The sequence below is a fragment of the Pyrgilauda ruficollis genome, unplaced genomic scaffold (assembly GCF_017590135.1).
Source record: "Pyrgilauda ruficollis isolate IOZ18807 unplaced genomic scaffold, ASM1759013v1 scaffold137, whole genome shotgun sequence".
NCBI classification, from domain to species: domain Eukaryota; kingdom Metazoa; phylum Chordata; class Aves; order Passeriformes; family Passeridae; genus Pyrgilauda; species Pyrgilauda ruficollis.
In genome coordinates, this window is record NW_024512210.1 from 894,174 (window position 1) to 910,531 (window position 16,358).

Here is a 16,358-nt window from a genome sequence, read left to right on the forward strand (position 1 = left end):
AGCGGAGGAAGATCCGGGTGAGGGGCCGGTCCTGCCTCGCCCAGCGCGCCTTTTACAAACAGCGGCTGCCGCAGTGGGTGCTTGGTGCCTTAGGCTCGCCCGCGCTCGCCATCCCCGTCGTTCCGGCGCGTCGCTCCCGAGGCCGTGCCTGCCTGAGGTGATTCCCTGTCCCCAGCGCTGAGGCGGGAGCAGCCGCTCGTCCGCCCGACCGCGCTCGCGGCGTGTCCCGAGCCTGTCGTCGCCATCTTCTGAGGGAGGGAAGTGCCGATTCTGATCCTGGTCCCGATCACGTACCCGGTCTTTGCGGGTGGCGGTGTGCACCTGGAGGGGGCACCTGGAAAGGGCCATCCGTGCCCTGGGCGTGTAGCGGTCGCTGGAAGTCGCTTCTCTTTACTATCCCTTTTCCCCTAGGAGCTAGAAAGATGGAAGACGCTGCTGGAGATTTGAAGCAAGCTCTCCCAAACGTGTGTGACAGCGTTCAGATCCATGTGGAAGTTCACCAGAAGTCGAGCAGGTCTCTGATCAGAGCGTTGCTTGCTGCCATTCGTGCTTGTTTTCTCTCGGCCTCGTTCTACGTGCCTCCGAGAGCCCGCAGGACCCAGCTCTGCCTTCTCTGTGCTCTCCCGGGAGTCTCCTCACCTGTGTCTCTTCCTAAGATTGAACAAATACACTTCTCTCAGTTTCACCTTGTGGGTCGTGTCATGCAGTCTCATATTGAAGTTGTTGGCCACGTTCTGGATTTGCCCCAGTTTATCCTTGTGTCTTTTGTGTTGGTGCTCACAACTGCTCACAGTACTCCAGATGTGGTCTTACAAAGCCAGTGGATGAAAACACTTGCTTTCCCTAACATCTGCAGTCTTGGTAGCACAGCCTCAAATAAGGTTTTCTTCATTTGTACCAGGGGCACACTTGACTTGCCAACTTGTTCACCAGTACCCACGGGCCCTTTTCTACAAAACTGCATATAATCCAGTTGGTCTCTGATCTGTTTTGTTATCTGGGCAGTGGATGGAGAGCTAAGATTTCATGTTTACCTTTGCTGAACGTCAAAAGCTTCCAGTCAAACTGTATTGCCAACCTGCAGAGGTCCCTCTGAACAGCAGCCCTGCCCTCCTTTCAGAATACTGAAAGTTCTCCCTGCTTTGGTGATATCCATAACCTTGTTGCAGTCACTTTACATCCCATTGTCAAGGAATGCAAAAACAGTGCTGGTCCCAAAGCTAACGGCACCACACTGCCTTTCCCCACCCAAGTTACTGACAGCTCAGCTTAATCTTTGTACTAATCCCAGCACTCTGAGCTGGACAGTCCAACCCTCCCTGTCCATTTATCCAGTTCTTATCTTACCACTTTGGATGTCTGAAGGATATGGGAGAACATGTCTGAGGTGTTAGAAAAATCAGGGTGTAAAATATACACTGTGCTGTTTTTGCCAGGCTTAATAGAGAACTGAGAATTTGCATTGATTCTAGATCATTGAAATTGCAAAATTAAGTTAAATCTTCAAATGGTGTTCCTTTTCCTGTAGTTTTTGTCTCTTCTGGAATTCTCCCCATATTATGTCCCCATCCTGATGTTTCAACTGTCCTGAAAGTATAATGGAGCTTCCAAGTTAAGCTTACCAAATTCAGTCTGTAGCTTGGCCCTGAGTCTTTCTGGGTTTCCTGCTGAAACACAGATTGCATAACTGCTTTCCATTCTTGAAATCTTCTAGCTGTCTCTTTCAGTATCCCCTGTTATGTCCTCAAGCAGAGCAAATGGTATTATTTGGATTATGTCTTTTAATGCACAAATTAAAAACTGCGATCAAGCTTGTTGCTTTTGCAGACAAACTGAATCTGACAGGTTCTTTTTTCCTGTAGAATGTTGGAGGAGGATTGAGTGGGTTTGGGGTTCTTTTGTGTTGGTTGTTTTTTTAGGATTGGGGGTTTGGTTGGTTGGTTGGTTGAGTTTTTTGGTGTGTGTGAGATGGAAGCTGTTTTCCATTAAAGCCTCATGTATGAAATAATGCTTTCCAACACTAATTCAAATTGCTTTATAAATGTCAATGCCATAAAGTAATGATGTTTCTTTCTTGTTAGTGTGGCCAAGAAAGAAGATATTAGGACGAGTGTCTTAAAGCTGTTGAACAGACACAACATTGTGTTTGGTGATTACAAGTGGACGGAGTTTGACGACCCTTTCCTTAACAACAACGTGCAGTCTGTGGCAATTGTGGACACAGAGCTGAAACTGAAGGACAGACAGGTATTCCTGGTCAAGAATACCTGTGCACCTCTGTTTGTGTGCCCCTGAACTAGTTGTAGGTGGACTTGTGGTACCCTAAGGGCAGAAGCAAGACATGGTCTATAGGCTGATGATATAGTATCTCTTCTTAGGCTGACTAGTATAACTAGGAAAAAGTGGCTAACTTTCTTTTACAGCTTATTAAGGTCTGAAACAGAGGTAGTAGGCTTCAGAGATAAATGCCAGCTGAGAACTGTAACTTTCTTTTGTTCATCTAGCTTTGAATGAGAAATATGACAGGTAACAAATCTTTTTATGTTAATTCTAGCCGATTGACCTGAGCACAAGCAGTCTATCTCTTCATATTTTTCATCTGACTGAAGAAGGACCAACCTCTGAAAACCTGGAAGAAGAGAATGAGGATATCACTGCAGCTCACCACTGGGTGCTACCAGCAGGTACCTGTGTGGCATTTCTGGGAGCTCTGGAGCAATAAAGAAAATATTGCAAAGGCTAAAAGTGTTTGTAGTTATGTATTAAAGGTACTATTTGTATTTAATGTCTGTAGAACAAATATGTTTTGACTTGTTTCTTTATGCAACAAATATATTTGGACATTTTCCTTTGTGGTTTTGACTGAACTGCTGCAGGTGATTCGAAAACACATCCTTTATTTCTGTAATGCTTGTGGATGTGTGGAAATAACTGGTCTTGTGGTCTAAAACATATAGTCATAATCAGAAGCATGCAAGTTCTTAACACTGGTGGTTGCATTCCAAGTTTTATTTAACTTGAAGACCCACAAGAAGCTTATCACTTTAAATATTCATTTTCCAGAGCCCACTGCTGGCTTCCAGCCCCTATGACAGTACTGCTCTTATACATGAAACAGACAAACAAAATAAAGACATTTAGTCCTTGTCTTCTGGAGAGGAAAAATCAGGCTTTCCTCTGTGATAGAGCCAGACCTGCCTGTTACTGTCTTGTGCTTGGGGAAATTGGATTCTCTGCCTGAAAGGAAAAGCACAGGTGTGAGCTTTAGCTCAGAGAGACAATTTTGAAACATTTCCTACTCTTTCCATGTTGTGAAACACCTAATTATCCATTACATTAGTTTTCAGGAAGAATTAAATCTGATACACTGACAGTACTGCCACAATTTTGTGGTTTATACTTGTTCAGTCTTTTTTACTTTTCTTTGCTGAAAGTTAGAAGCCAACAACTAGGAATGATTGATACTCAAATGACAACTTTAGTTTTTTATGCGTTATTCAGCTACATGGTTTTTTTGGTCCTCTACATCTTGATGTTAAAACAAAACAAAACAAAGTTGAATGATAAAATTTTCCTTAGAATCCTCCTACCACAAGTATTCATTGCTCCCTTGGTGAAGTGTAAGTTCATCCTCTACTGAGAGTGGAAGGAACAATATTTTTCATTTCATGTTAAGAAATTAACATCAATTTCTTGACACAGTTATTGAAGGAAATAGAAGCTGGGAAACTGCTGAATTTTTCTGTTAGAAAGTGATATTTGCATTTTGAGAAAAATATCTTTTTTTTTCCCCCACAGATGCTTTACTTGCTTTCATATATGTGTTCTTAATTCTTCATTTTAGTTGAGCATAATTTGAAAACTGTTTTGTGCTGCAATGATGAGTTACAGGTTTCCAGATTGATTTATCCTAAACAGGTATATAATATATTGCTTTTGCAGCTGAATTCCATGGCCTTTGGGAAAGTCTTGTCTATGACACTGAAGTAAAATCAAATGTAAGTTGGAAATGAATAACAATTAAACTTGCTTGAGGAGAAGTAAGAGCTGAAATTAAGCCTGTTTGAAGTTTGCTGCATCCTATGGAGATATGGGAGCAGGCTGGGCAGAGGGGAATGGAAGTTTAACTTTGTTTCTGGCAGCAGCTAAACAGTTAATGGGCTTGGCAGTAATGTCGGCAAGCACTGTTACTGTTCATGCAAATACTTACTCAGTGATTTGACTAAAGCCACTTGAATGCTGGCAAGATATTGGAAAGAAACAAAACACTTCCATGGGGTCATTTTCTAGCTTGAAGGTCCTGTGCATTCATCAGAGGTTGTGATGATAACTGCCAGAGCTTGTAGAACACTAGTACTGTAATCTGAAATTTAGTAATTGTGATGCAAATAAAACACACAAATAATTCAATTCAGCTTCTAACTGAAGTTCTTGGACACAAATAATTAATTCATTAGCTTATTTGTAATACCATAGATACAGTATTCTCACTTATGTCTTTATAACCAAATACAGAAAAGCAAAACATTCCAGTGATTGTACTTCTTAATTTATAAGGTAAATACCAATTAATACATCCACATTTGTGTAATTTATGGAACAGCTTTCAAAGTCATCTGTGAAATGACAAGACTATTTAATTAGACTTGCTAGTCTACTGAATAACAGCAAGCTGATCACTGTTGAGTGTAAGTGTGTATGGGTAGAAAGAAGTGGTTGCTTTTAATGGCTAAAATTTGAACTACTACCAGTACTACTACTACTATTACTGTAAAATCGTGATAAATCTTCCTTCTTTAAACCATGAGAATGCCTGAGCATGTTTGGGTTCTATGGCCTCTGAATAGTTGCTGAATTTTAGTAGTGAAAATAGTGAATTTTCAAAATAGCACAATATTAATAGAATTTTTACAAATATGTGGATTAAGTTCAGTTGGTTTTGCTGTTGTGTGATTGCTCCATCTCAAGCATGAGATGTTGCAGGAGCACCACTGTATTGTCCCATCAACACACAGGCATCTAAAGCTAGTTGCAGGTAAGAGCAACAGAAGATAATGTGGTATCAGGTGTTATTATAGGTGAAAGTCATTATAGATTGACACCTGAAGTTAATATTAGTTTTATTGAAAGAGTTCTCTACTTCCTAATTCTAGATAATTCTAAAATGAAACTGCAGTATTTTTAGAGGCAAGCATTCCAGGAAATGCAACTTCCATTATTTGGAGTAATGAATTAATCTAGGAATTCCTTATAGCAGCTGATACAAATGCTTCAGTAAAAAAGAAATAAATGTGACAGGAAATGCTTTGTTTGGTGGGCTGACTACAACAAACTGTACCAATATATAGCTCTGCAACGTCTAAACAGGACCCAGATTCTGAGTCTTTGATTCTCTGTGCTTAGGCATCTTGTGTTTTATAGACACATAGTACGTGGGACAATGTAAAATGAAATCAATTTCCTTTCCTTGAAGCATTTAATTTATTAATTTTAAAAGTTCCAGAACTCCATTTATGTCAAGTACACGCTATTCTTATTCTTGAGGGCAGGACAGAAATGAATTCCCATCCTTTGCAGAAATAAATTTGCCTATGCCTAAAAGAGATGAGCTCTTTTTTTTGTTGTTATTATGAGTACACAATAGACATCATTAGAGATTGATTCTATTTGTGGTTTTATTTGCTGTTATGGCTCTAATTTGTGTCTTTCTATCTATCCTCTTCATTTAGTTACTTGATTATGTGACGACAACATTATTATTTTCCGACAGAAATGTTGACAGCAACCTGATATCATGGAACAGAGTTGTTTTGCTGCATGGTAAAAATTATCTGTTTTAAACCAAGTAGATTCATTGGCCGTCTGTTTATACTTTCCTTCTGGAAAGACTTATACTGCAGTCTTGTGTAGTGAAATGAGGTGATATGAAAACAGCACCTCAATAGTACAAATTTGGATGAAATGTAATGTCAGAGTCAAATCAATGTTCACATATTCTGTTTTGCATTAATTTAAATTCTAAAATTTACAGTGCAGTGACAACTGTGGATTTCTTAATTTTAAGTGATATTGTTGCATTTTTACATAATGAACAAAAATAACGCAGGTACTGAAGATATTAGGAGACATATATTAGTTAAACTTCTATTGCAGTGCTAAATATTTTGTTAGTTATAGCTTTTTAAAAACTTTGGGGAAACTGGAAAGGGAGTCTGTGTTGTGTTGTTGAATCTGTGTTCTGTTGCCAGCTCTTGCTAGTTTAGTTACTGTTATTTTAGTGAAGCTGTAATCTTCAGTCAGTCCTAGCTTACTGTTGAGGTTATACCACAAATGAGATTAGCATCAACTGAATCAATTTTCTTGCAAAGTGCATCTTGCATTGATTTTGTCATCAAGACTGGTATTCAAAAATAAAAGGTCATAGTGGAAATATTTGTTGGTTGTACTTAAGTTACAACTGTCAATTTAGAAGCTTCTGGTTTAGCTGTTTTTGTTTGAAAGACTTTATTTCAGACTCATTCTCTGGTAACTGTGCTTGTACTTGCCTCTTTGGAACAAGTCTTTGTGGCTCTCCTATGGGATATTAAATCAGATCCAAGAGGTTTGTCTCAGAGTATAGTTCCCAAGATGATCTGGGTTTCCCCAAGGAAGGAATTTCTGGGGAAGTGGACAGCTGATCAAACTGATCGTGATATGTTTCTGTTTTCCATGTTAAAAGAGTGTGTTTCAGGAAGACGTTTGAGCATAGCACTGATTATAGAGAATGCTGATGAGGATTAGCCCTGCAGGGGTGATACTCTTTGCTGTTGAGTGTTTTAACTTTATGGTGTCTGCATACATATAAAATCCAGCATTAGCTCTAGGATTGTAGTCAAAGAAGTAATTTTCTCAAAATACTCTGGTTTACACAATCATTATCTGCTGTGATTTTACTCTACAATTAGTGCTGTAATGAAATAAAGTTGTCAAAAATCTGTTAGATGTCATTAACAATCTAATGCAGACTCTGTGTAATACATGGATCTGATTTCAAATCAGGCCCTCCTGGAACTGGGAAAACTTCTCTCTGTAAAGCATTGGCTCAGAAGCTGACAATTCGACTGTCATACAGGTGATATTTTTTTGGAAAATTTTCACTTTAGCTTACTATACTTAGTTGTTCTTTTTCACTAGCCCAAGTATATCTCATATTTAATTTCAAGTAACTTAGTGCTAATGTGTTTTCTTTTTTGTAGTGCACCAGGCTAGCAATAAAATTGATCTGCTAGCCTGATTAGGATATTTTAAGGCATTGTATATTGTGTAATTATTTGTCCCAGGTGTGTAAAAGACATTCCAGTGGCAGTACAGTATTTCTGCTCACTTTGTACATCAGTAAGTATTAAAGGGCAAAGGATCAAGGAGTATTTTTGTTTTTGTATCTCCATACTCTTTGATAGAGCCGGTTTAATAGGTAGTGATTTCTTAAACTAATTTCTTTTGTACTTGGATTGTTGAATGTTGCAATCTGCAGAGGTCAGTTTGTATATCAGACAAGTCATAAGAAATAGCCTAAAAGTTCATAGCAACTTAACAAATCTATACTAAAAAAAATGTTATATAAAATAAAAGGTGTAGCATAAATAATGTGTAATTATTGGCATGATCTGACTCTATCCCAAAAGAATGTATGAAAATCACAAGCTGTGTGGTTGAGATACTTTGTCACTTCTTGCTATACTGAAGAAAATATTACACAAAGATAAGAATGAGGCAATTGTTATGGTAAAGAGTTACTTACACTGTTCTAATGAAGAAATTCTAATAGCAATTTAATATAAGAATTCTAGTTACATTTTCAGCAACGTGGCACGTTCCAGCAACAAAAATAATATTGGTAAAACGTATTATATTTTGAAAGGTAAGTAATTTAAAGTACTAATTCACAGAATTCCAGGGTCAGAATGTCAGGAATGAGACTTACAGAAGTTAATGATATCTCTGATTTTTATTTAGAATGGAGTTGATACTTCTTTTTCTCTTCATACTTTAGGTATAGGTATGGACAGTTAATTGAGATAAACAGCCATAGCCTTTTCTCTAAATGGTTTTCTGAGGTATGTATTGATGTACGTAATAAAATAAACTATGTATTTTAGAAATTACACTGTAATTACTCTGTTTAGCTTGTTTCCTAAATATGTGCACCAAAGATTGTTCACAACACATATGTTTGAAAATGTTTAAAGAGAAGTTTTATTAGAAAGTTGTTTTAAAACCAGGCATTTACACCTTTAAATATGATAAGCCCCTTACCTTATGTGGTAAGGAAATAGTTAACATATGCATATGGTGTCTTTCTAGAGTGGCAAGCTTGTAACCAAGATGTTCCAGAAGATCCAAGAGTTAGTTGATGACAGAGATGCTCTTGTATTTGTACTGATTGATGAGGTATGATTCCAATAGCACTGTTGTACATAAAATATAGCAGAAAGGAAATTGATGGGAAGGAGCTGCAATAGTGCTCATTCAAAAAGAACAATAAAAGCACATTTATGCTATTTCGTAAGCTATATGATGGTGCAGATAAGTGAACTTTAGTCTTGATTGCTGCAGATTTGAGAGGTTTGGAAGGAACGTAGTGTGACTTAGCAGGCAAATTCCAGATGAAAATGAAATGAAACCTTTCTTGGTGGGATTTCCTTTGCTGCTACATGTTTACAAGTGGAATATTGTTTTAAACTTCAAAGTAGCCCAGATTTGTATTATTTACATTTTTTGTAAAGCTCTAAAAAACGTGAATATGGTTCAATTTATTGTCATTAGATTTTCTTCAAACTTGCATGCAAAAGCAACTTAGTAAGTATGTACCTTATTAGCTTTGTCATATTGGAGTTTCTATGGGGAAGCTCACTCTAAATTCAGCCTATTCATTATTCTGGTGGTGTCCCATTCCTCCACCTCCAAAATTTAAAATGCAAACCAGCCTTCATTCTGCTGTCTTAAAAGGAATTTCCCTCACTACACTTGGTTCCTTGACATGCCTTCCTTTCTCCCTGGGAATTCCTAGGTAACAAAAGATTTTGAAGAAGTTTTAGATAGCAGGCACAGGAATCCAAAGGTGTGTTGCATAGGTTACCTGTTTGCTGCCAGGATTCCAAAAGTGCAATCTTTTTGGGTTTTTTGGTGTTTGGTGATTTTGTTGTTGTTGTTTTGGTTGATTGTTTTGGGTTTTTGTAGGTGGAAAGCCTCACAGCAGCCCGCAATGCTTTCAAGGCAGGCACAGAGCCTTCAGATGCTATTCGTGTGGTCAATGCTGTACTGACACAAATAGACCAGATTAAAAGGTATTGTTTGCATATTATTGCAACAGCAAAAGGTAATTGACAGTTTCAGTATTCCTATTCCTGCTAAATTTAAATTCCTACTTGGAATACTCAACCAGATTAATTAGTGAATAGTTATTCTTTGTTCATTATGCTAATCTGGAAAAGAAATAGGAGTAATCCAGCAGAATATTTTACATGTACCTGGGTGGACAATCAAATCTGTGGACAGTATTCTTCCCCTAAAGACAGGGAGAGAAAAAGGACAGATCATCATGATGTCTGCTTGGAGAACTGACGTCAAAATTGAAATGTAAAACATGTTGATTGTAAAACATAAAGATTCACATTTATCATTCTTTTCATAATCTTTTATGTGTGTGTCAGATGCTATGCCAATAGGTTCTAGGTAGTTACTATATATCACTTCTGAAATAGAATTAGAGGAACTGTGGACACTTGAGAAACAGCTGAAGGAAAGAGACTATGCATTGAAATCGTCTGGTGATACCTGGCCAAGACCTTCAGATCATTTAATGTAATTCCTGATTGACAAGAATTATGTGACAGCTTATTGCATAAAATTATTTGAATCATAGGAAGGAAGGTATCAACTTGCCAGTCACAGAAGGAGACAAATCTTTTACATGTGACCTAATAATCTGTTTTTGTCTTGAAGGTATCCCAATGTAGTTATCCTGACTACTTCAAATATTACAGAGAAAATTGACATGGCCTTTGTAGACAGAGCTGACATAAAACAATACATTGGACCTCCATCTACTGCAGCAATATTTAGAATATATCTTTCTTGCCTGGAAGAACTGATGAAGGTAATACTTGAAAGCAAAACTGTAAAATGCCGTATTTTAGTAAATTTTGTGTTTTAATCATACTTCCTAAGTAACAAAAATACATAAATTTCATTCCTTTTTGGTATTGCCACTCTTACTGTAAAATTTAATTTTTAATGCATTTATTTTTCATACAACAGTGTGTAACTCTCATTTCTAGTGTCAAATAATATATCCTCGACAGCAGCTTCTGACACTCAGAGAGCTTGAGATGATCGGCTTCATAGAAAATAATGTGTCAAGGTTAAGCCTTGTACTGAAAGAAATCTCAAGGTAAGATTCTGAAATTCTACTTTTTTCACACATATATACTGAGTTATGGAATGAAGTGTAAAAGTAACCAAACTTCCTAACAACTGGAGATCTGAAACAATGCAATTTTTTTTCTGTTTGGGATACTGCAAAAACCTTCAGGGGACAAAATGTGGAAGCAATTGCCATTTGCTAACATTTCTTAGTCCCAGATCTGGTTTGGTCTAGTACTGCTTCTGGTTTGTGCTCTGCCATTTGAAGTCTTCTTGACAAAGTTGCTGACTGGATTAGCCTTAGTTTTCAGTGGATGATGGGAATTGTAATGCACTTTGGCAGAATTAGCATGTGCCTTAGGTCCTGCTAAGAAAGTGTTTTGAAATGCCTTGCCATCTGCTAGATCAGTATTTAGCATGGAGATATAAGGGGGAAAGGAGTAAAGTGTAAATAGATAGTGTTGTGGTTTGCTGAGTATGCTGGTAGAGAAAATGGTCTTTCACTGCAGCATAACAGTTCTTGAAACAATAAAAATTATATTCACAATATCAAACATTTTTTTTTCCGAAGTGGTGGTCCCTATGGAACAAAATAATATTCATAAAGTCTGCAAAGTGTGTTTTTTTCTGTTCCTGAAGTATGCAGTCTTAACCAGTGAGGAGTGAAGTAAAAGTGAGTGAGTTTTTCCAGGCACAGAGGTTTGCATTTTATGTACACAGAGCAGTGCTTGGAGAAGATACTAACATATACGAAGTGAGTGAGGTGAAGAAAACTGTAAACGGTAGGTAGAAAGAGACAGGCAGTACCCATAAGATCCAGCATTCAGTTTTTTTCCCAGTCCTTCCAAAAGTGGTTGTGTCCATACCATGCTGTGGTAGACATCCCCCAAATTCATGAGATTGGCACAACAATGTGAAGGGCCTGATGTAAGCATTGGCAGGCCGCTGTGCCTGTGCTGGTACTGTGTACTATGCTGTGTAGCCTCCCACAAGCAGAATTTGTCTGTTCATTCCCTGCTCCTGCTAAAATAGCTGCAGGTGACCTGTTGAATTGTCATATGAAGTTCTTTTAGAGTAACTTAATGGAGAAACACAGAAAAAGGAATGGCCTCCTTTTAAGAGTGGATATTTAGCATTTAAGCAGCACTTGTCTCTGTTTTACCATAGAAAAAGTGAAGGTCTTGGTGGCCGGGTCCTGAGAAAGCTTCCTTTCCTAGCACACGCACTTTATATTCAAGTAAGTTTATTATCTTCAAGTGAGTTTATTCTGTTCATTATATTTTGGGTTGAGTTTGAGACAGGCAGGAAGACATCTGAACACTGCCTGATGTGAAAGATTGGTCCAAACCTCCCTTTTAATCTAAACTGCACTTGTTTCTGCAGCTTTGAAACAATTATGTGCTGTCCATAATTTAGAATGGGATTGAAGAAGACAGGTGGGATTGATCTACCCAAAAGCATTCTACTTTTAATTAAATAAATGAACATTAATATTGGTGCTCTTGTAATTTCTTGCTGGAAAAAAATACCCAAACCTCTACCACTTTATGAATAATAATTTGTTACAAACCTTTTTCTAAGCAAATATACAGTATTGTGACTGAAGACTTGCACAGGGTGACTTTGACTTCGCTGTGCTAGCTGATTTTAAATAAACTTGCAGTTTGGTTTATAGCATTTTGCAATTTTTCTAACATGAAATTAAAATATTTCTGTTTTAAATACTGTGATTTGTATGTAAAATACTATGTCTGCCTATTGCTTGGTATGTCTAACAAAATGTTCTCTTATTTTCAGTCCCCCAGTGTCACAATGACAACTTTTCTTCAGGCCCTTTCACTTGCAGTAGACAAACAATTTGAAGAAAAAAAGAATCTTGCAGACTGTGTGTGATACTGTTTTGTAGTTGACTGTATTGTTATATTTTTTATACAAGTTATGCTACTTTTATGCATTTGTAAAATAAAATGCACCTTAAAAACCTGGAATGCCTCATCTGGTTTTTCAAAACATTCATTAATAAACAACTAAGGAAGTTCACAGCATATTTTTTGAAACCTTTATTTTAAATGTCCATAAAAGTATTGTAAAAGATTTTTGTTTTAAATCAGTTTCCATCTTTTGCCATTACTAAAAGTGGGCAGGCTTCTGTTCCGTGTTTTTAATCACTAACTTTCTGTCCATGCATCTGAAATAAAAGGCATGAAACTGGGAAGAATTCAAAATGCTCAGTGACAGACCAGATCTTTCATACTGACATTTTTTTATCTTGAAATTTAATATAAAGTATTATGGGTTTTAATTACATCAGATTCAAAAGTTTAAAATCAGGAGATCACATAATTGCATTTTGTAACATTTGGGGGGTTTTTTGTGTTTTTGAAAGGATGTGAACGACAGTGGATCATGTTTTCTCTAAAAAGTATAACTACAATGTTTTATCTTTAAATGCAAATATATTTTGGTTTTGTTTTATAAAAAAGAGAGGCAGGGACTTTTTTACAGGAGTGTGTAGTGATAGAACAAGGGGGAGCAATTTTGAACTAAAAGAGTGTTGCTTTAGATTAGATATTTGAAAGGAATTTTTTGGTGTAGGGGTGGTGAGCCCGGGCACTGTTGCCCAGAGAAGCTCTGGATGCTTGATCCCTGGAAGTGTTTAAGGCCAGGGTGGATGGGACTTTAAAGAAGCTGTACTAATGGGAAAGGTCCTGCCCATGGGAGTGGTGAAAGTTGGAATTAGATGATCTTTAAGGTCCCAACCCAAACCATTCTATATTTCTGAATGTTAAGGGAGTTTCCAGAATAGTTTTTTTAGAAGAAAAAATTGAGAGATTCAAGTTGGTGGTATCCAATTCAGAGATGCCTCCTAGCTGTTGGTATTGAAATACTTTAGTATTCTATTGCTTCTTTATTTATATCTTTTAAATCAACGTTATATTATACATTCATAAAAAGAAGTATTTTATCCTGAGTTACAGTTATTAAACTGTGAGTTAAAACCCACAGTTAACACTGTGGGTTAAAAAATTGAATGGAACTTGTGGAGTTCTATTAATTTTTTATTATGGCATCTATTTGTATGTAAAAAGAGCCTCTCTGTTAAGCCCAAGTGTCTGTTCATTATACTACTTTTTGAAATAACTTGTTAAATATTATTTGTACCTGCCCCACAAAAATAGAAGGGAGGTGGGCATCAGAAGAGAAATCTGCTTGGATTGCCATATGAATTTCCAGGATTGCTATAAGAAAAGACACACTGGATATGAGGAGTCCTCTGAGTAGCCTCCTCCCCTCAGTCAGTGCTACTCCATCCCAAACTCCAATGCAGTAACCTCAGCTGTTCTTTTCAAAGTCTCAGTGGCCACATAGTAATCCTGTTTTCTTTCAGTGCTCATTTAATGGTTACGTGGAGGGAATAGTCCTCTTTTCCAGGTATAAATATTTTTTTCAAATATAACCATAAACTAAAACTGCCATCTTTTATCACAAACAATTTTCAACTTTGTCATTAGCAAATTTCTTTTAATTCTGTTCAAAACCACTAGATGGCAAAAACGAATCCTTGAGATTTAGCAAGTCATGTGAGAATGGGAATGCTGACTGAAAATTTCAAAAGCCCTAATAAGCAAGACTTTGCTGTAGTGAAAATCCCTCTTCAAGATGTAAAGTCGGCTGTAATGTAATGTAGCACCATAGAATTGCTCTGCTTGGCCTTACAGAAAAATTCTGGAATTTAAAATGTTTTGCCTACTAAAAGGAAACTTGCAGAATTTGATCCAAAGATGAAAAGCAGTGAGTTCTCTGTGCTGCAGCAGAAGTTACTTTGTAGTGTACTTTTTCCATCTCGTCCACTGGCTGGTGGGTTTAGAAAAATGTCTGGGATCTAGAACACTATAAGCATAGATGATGAAATATTGAGCCTGTTGAATGCAAAGACTTTGAGCATAAGCACATTAAAGTGTGGGATTTTAGAAGAGTTAAGTAATCCTGAAATAGAAAAGTAAAATTTTTTTTCTTTTTCTTGGAAAAAGCAAATATAGACTGAGCAAATAAGCTAAGCACAGCTTATTTTTATGAGCTGTTTCCATGACTAATGTTTTTCCAAGCAGCGAAAATTGTTCCATTTCTGATCCAGATCCTATGACATGATTTTAAAAATTGGAGTAGAGGAGGTTGAAGACAGAAGGATTTTATTACCTGATTTATTCACTGGAAATTATGCAAAGACAGTGATTTTTCTGATTTTTAAAATTTATTTTAAAGGTTAAAGAACTCTCTGAAACTTTAAACCTGCATAATACTATTTTCCAATGATCCTACTTTCATGAGTCTGTATTGGTGCAGCATTGCACCTTTTAATTCTCAGTTCAGAAAAGGATGATAGCCCAGGGTAGAAGAGGCAAGGCCTCTCTGAGGCCACTGAGAACAACAGGAAGATTTTAAAGCAAACTTTTGGAAATCAGCAGAGGCTTGGTATTGCACTCAGCAATATACAGCAAGCTAGACTGAGAGATGCTGTTTTCCAAGAAAATTTTCTTTCTCTGAGATTTCTTTTGTTATGGTACAGAAGTAAGTTGTAATCATTAGAACTGTAGAAATATTTGTACAGTAGTTTGCTCTGGAGTTCCAGCTCTGGGGAAGAAGTGAAGAGCTGTCATGGAAATATCTTGAAGGATTTTTGCTGCTAGAGACAATGATAATCAAATTAATCCATGTGAGGTAATCATTGATCATTAAATAGGGAATTTGCCTTACTCCAGTTGATAATCTTTGAGAAATAACACTAGGCTGGTGCTCAGCCTCCTAAGCAATCCAGATATGAAGCAAAAATCACTGCTCACAGGGAACTCCCTCATTCTAAAACTACGCATCTCTGCTTCCATTCAAAAGAGGCTGGAGAATGACGCTCCTGGATGTCACCCTGGCTTAGGATCACCACAGCAAATGCTGCTTGAGGGACTGTGGGCTGGCACTTTCTCATTCTAACAGAGCTCATCATCATCTTAAATACGTGGCCCTGGTGTCAAACCAAGATTTGGGCTCCACAGCCTGGGGAGGACTGAGAGCAATGCAAAGCAAACTACCATTTGAGACCACTCTGTTACAAGGGCTGTCTGGTTTTGACCATCTGCTATCAACCAAACTGCAGAACCCCATTTTTTCAAACATCTTGACATCACATAAAGACAGGAGTTTGGTATATTTTCATGTAAAACTGAGCTTATAATTACAGATAGATGCAAATACATCAACTACAGTAGCTCTGAACTTTATGTGTCTTTCAGACTATTAAAGGCTTACTGACTACAATAACTATTAATCCATTTCCTGCATACTTCAAAGGTTAGGATATTCTTATAAAATAGGGTGAAAAATAATAATAAAAAAATTCTTATAAAAGATGGTGAGAAGTGCCAATCAATGTTGTCACTGCTCATGTTGGGGGAATTGGGCTGGATGACCTTTGCAGCCCCTTCCAACCCAAACTGTTCTGTGGTTCTCCAGTCTGATTGAAATACTCCGAGTATCACTGTGAGGCTTAGGTCCTTCTTTTGATTTCACAGATATTTGCAGTAGGGCTTGGTCCAGAGAAAGGATTTATGAGCCAGAGGTTGTTTGAAGCTTCCCTGCACTTGTCCACTGCAGCTTCTCAATCACAATAATAAGGAAAGGAGAATCCCAGGAAGGAAAGAATATCCATTCAGAGCTCATTTATGCTGCATAGCACTTGGCCTCTCTCAGCAGGGCTTCCAAATGTGGAGGCCTCTTGCAGGTGCTCAGGCGTTACTCAGTTTTGCTGGAAGAGCACCTGAGTAGGTTTTTAATTGCAGCCTCTTGTGCTGGCAGTTTCTAGAGCTGTCCAGCAAGAGATTTTGCATCCAAAACATTTGAGTTTTTTGCTGGTTTTTGTTCTGTTATTTGCTTGTTTGTAGTTATTGGGGTTTTTTTTTTTT

The 16,358-nt window shown here is 37.4% G+C and overlaps 1 protein-coding gene across 1 annotated transcript; it reads left to right on the plus strand.

The window, feature by feature from the left end:
- Positions 1-79: 79 nt before the first annotated feature.
- On the plus strand, positions 80-12,323 carry TRIP13 (thyroid hormone receptor interactor 13). The gene is made up of 14 exons (XM_041459513.1): positions 80-157; positions 412-514; positions 2,082-2,247; positions 2,555-2,684; positions 3,943-3,998; positions 5,730-5,820; positions 7,039-7,111; positions 8,033-8,096; positions 8,344-8,430; positions 9,220-9,326; positions 9,985-10,138; positions 10,320-10,432; positions 11,572-11,641; positions 12,202-12,323. Exons 2-14 carry the CDS (start codon positions 423-425, stop codon positions 12,295-12,297), a joined length of 1,299 nt encoding a protein of 432 aa, XP_041315447.1. The 5' UTR covers positions 80-157; positions 412-422; the 3' UTR covers positions 12,298-12,323.
- Positions 12,324-16,358: the final 4,035 nt, after the last annotated feature.